We start from the raw sequence: 2,945 nt of genomic DNA, 5'->3' as shown, positions 1-2,945 counted from the left end.
TGCAGTTCTTGTATAGAGGAGGAAAATAGAATTAGTGTGCTTGACTTTAAAGCTTCTTCTAAAATGATGAATATATTCTTTCTCTTTTTTGTTAACGGACTATTATTGTTTTGAACTGTAGACCACATTACAATGTCAATATGACAGCAGTTCAAGTTGGTCAGGAGTTTCTTAATATTCCAGCTGATTTATTTCAACCGGGAGATAGAAAAGGAGCAATAATTGACAGTGGTACGACCTTGGCCTATCTTCCAGAGATAATCTATGAGCCACTGGTGAAGATGGTACACTGCTAGAAATTTCCAGTTCTTAAAGAAATTTAAACTGCAGAGTCTATTCTCATAATTAGTTGTTCTTTTGTTAGATAACCTCGCAGGAGCCTGCTCTGAAAGTTCACATAGTGGATAAAGATTATAAATGCTTTCAGTACTCTGGAAGGTTAGTCATATTTCTTGATTATATATTTATATGATTCATCTGCAAAATTTTCAATTTGCATCTACCAAGAATATCTTTGGACATCATTGTGGATGGTTTGCATGTAAGCAACTGCTCCTTGTGATTTCTGACGTATCACACAATGGTTTTCTAATGGAACCTTATCTTAACTTTGCTGCAGAGTTGATGAGGGGTTTCCAAATGTCACTTTCCATTTCGAGAACTCGGTTTTCCTCAGGGTTTATCCTCATGACTACCTGTTCCCTTATGTAAGCATATTCAGCGTTTCTGGTTGATTTTTCGCTCTTGTAATCTTCATGTTTCAGCTTGATTTTGCTCTCAATCTTGCTATTACCCCTAACTCAACACCAAAACTTTTCAGGAAGGAATGTGGTGCATTGGTTGGCAAAATAGCGCAATGCAATCCAGAGATAGGAGAAACATGACACTTTTGGGAGGTAACTTGTTGGATACATAGTTATTAGTTTGTAGTCATATTATACAAAACCATGATTAAGTGACGAAGTTTAATTGCAATCCAGTTTGTGAAAAAATACCCATTGTGTTCTCTTGCTCTGTTGCTCTCAGTGAATATAAGCCTCATGTGATTCAATCCAATTCCCACAGTATCTTACGTTCTCTTTTGCAGATTTGGTGCTTTCAAACAAGCTTGTTCTCTACGATCTCGAAAATCAGCTCATTGGATGGACTGAATACAACTGTAAGTGCAATATATCGCTCGAAAACAATATAAATATTCATGTCTCATTGTGACTGGGAAAGATTTGGAATTTGAACAATTTTATCATCTCTCTTTGGCAGGCTCATCAAGCATAAAAGTAAAGGATGAAGGAACAGGAACAGTTCATTTAGTAGGCTCACATTTTATCTCTTCTGCACTGCCTTTAGATACCTCTTTGCTTTTAATTTCCTTACTTCTCCTTATGACTCTTTTCCTTCTTTAGAGACTCCTTATAGTTATATCTTTTGTACATAGACTCTAACATTTTGCTCAAATGGTAAAAATGGTCTGAATATATAGAAGATAATACAAAGAAAAACCAGCAGCATATTTGATGAACAAACATATCTTGTTTTATTGATTTTAAACTAGTTTATTGGTTTACTCGCACTGAAATGACCATGAAAGAGGACGCAGAGCAAACTGGTGTGAGTTGGAGTAGTTGAAAGAAAGAGTTTGCATAGGACTCAAGGGCAAGCCGTCGTTAACTACGCAATTTCCGGTGGAAGAGGAGAGAACACGGAGGAGTGTGGGGTCCACAAGCGACTGAGGAAATCCTTGACATTTCAGACGAAGGTTGATGACTGGGCACATTGGACATTTGTTCATTACCTCAACTCTGAACTTGATTCCTTGTCTCCATTTCACCTGCGTCTGCTTCACCGTTGGTTCGCTGCTTTTGCTCTCACATTTCAGCCCGGAACCTATACACATATACATGCAACCCCATTCACATATCTACAGATAATAATTACAATGAAAAGTATTTAAGCTTTCAAGTTACCTATCTGAAGAAGCAACAAAGCAAGAGATGACCAAAGAAGAAACTTGAGAGGTTTTGACATTTGGACACGACTAAACAGAGCTTCAGAAGCATTGTACTCCAAACAAAAGCAAGTATATATATACACATACACAGTGACACACGCGTGCTTGTGTGCGCGCGTGTGGGGGAATGGGTCAAGGGATACGACCAATAATGGTCACATGCATAGAGAACCAAATAAAGGTGCAAGTAAAGTTACACTACAACAAAGTACTTAAAAGGAGTGATAAGGACTTTTTTTTCCTTCACATGTTGTGTGTCAGACTGAAGAAAACTATGCTCCTCTTATTTCCGACTCCATAACTAGATCCCTTGTTGAATATCTAATCACAGTGCTTATCAGATGAAAAAAATATAAAATCAATTGTTTATAGCATGATATGTATATAAATGGAACCATCATGCTAAAACTTAAAATCAGATAAACAGCAGATTGAGGCTCATTCGAGTCAGGAGAAAGAAGAAAATGCTGGTTTTTTTATTTACCCAAGAATGTAATGTGCCTCTTGTTACAAAAAGGGTTAGTGTGGTTCTAGTACTTATTAGTATATCTGTACAAGAAATGGATTGTTACAAGACCTTCGGATAGAACGATCTCAAGTTAAGAGTACTGACAGTTACAGTATGTGTTCAGGGAGATTAATGGGCCTCTATAGAGGGGGAAGCTAGCCAGACTCATGAGTATCCGCAAACATGTGACACACAGATGTGAAGGTCTGGATCAAGTAAGCACATGCAAGTCGAAACAGATGGTTAGGAGCTTCCATTGAATGGCAAACAAAAGGATTTTGTAAGTAAATTTGATAACTTCCATTGAGATAAAGTTTTCTTTGTGACTAATGAAAGCATGTACTTGCAATAGACATGGCTGGCCTCACCATGAAATTAGGCCGCTATCGATGAGATAGAGACGCGTTAAAGAACTCATCATCTTCAACA

General features: G+C 37.5%; 2 protein-coding genes across 2 annotated transcripts in view; one reads left to right on the top strand and one right to left on the bottom strand.

The window, feature by feature from the left end:
* Positions 1-1,508, top strand: part of LOC104739129 (aspartic proteinase-like protein 2) — a 4,721-nt gene extending 3,213 nt beyond the window's left edge. The window contains exons 6-10 of the mRNA XM_010459386.1: positions 365-438; positions 620-707; positions 821-896; positions 1,088-1,159; positions 1,261-1,508. Of these exons, the coding sequence (XP_010457688.1) occupies positions 365-438; positions 620-707; positions 821-896; positions 1,088-1,159; positions 1,261-1,403 (453 nt within the window). The 3' untranslated portion in view covers positions 1,404-1,508. The remainder of the gene's footprint in view (positions 1-364; positions 439-619; positions 708-820; positions 897-1,087; positions 1,160-1,260) is intronic.
* On the bottom strand, positions 1,456-2,144 carry LOC104739130 (uncharacterized protein At1g05835). Its single transcript, XM_010459387.2, has 2 exons — positions 1,965-2,144; positions 1,456-1,884 (listed from the first exon to the last, which is right to left on the bottom strand). The coding sequence occupies exons 1-2, from the start codon at positions 2,023-2,025 to the stop codon at positions 1,562-1,564; spliced, it is 384 nt and encodes a 127-aa protein (XP_010457689.1). The 5' UTR covers positions 2,026-2,144; the 3' UTR covers positions 1,456-1,561.

This window comes from Camelina sativa, chromosome 14, assembly GCF_000633955.1.
Source record: "Camelina sativa cultivar DH55 chromosome 14, Cs, whole genome shotgun sequence".
NCBI classification, from domain to species: Eukaryota; Viridiplantae; Streptophyta; class Magnoliopsida; order Brassicales; family Brassicaceae; genus Camelina; species Camelina sativa.
Note: the sequence above shows the minus strand (reverse complement) of the source record. Positions and strands in the feature narration are given on the sequence as shown.

Coding starts and splice junctions, on each gene's coding strand:
- LOC104739130 (XM_010459387.2), bottom strand. CDS start 2,025: ATGTCAAAACCTCTCAAGTTTCTTCTTTGGTCATCTCTTGCTTTGTTG. Junction 1,885..1,964: donor TTTGTTGCTTCTTCAGATAG/GTAACTTGAAAG, acceptor ATATGTGTATAG/GTTCCGGGCTGAAATGTGAG.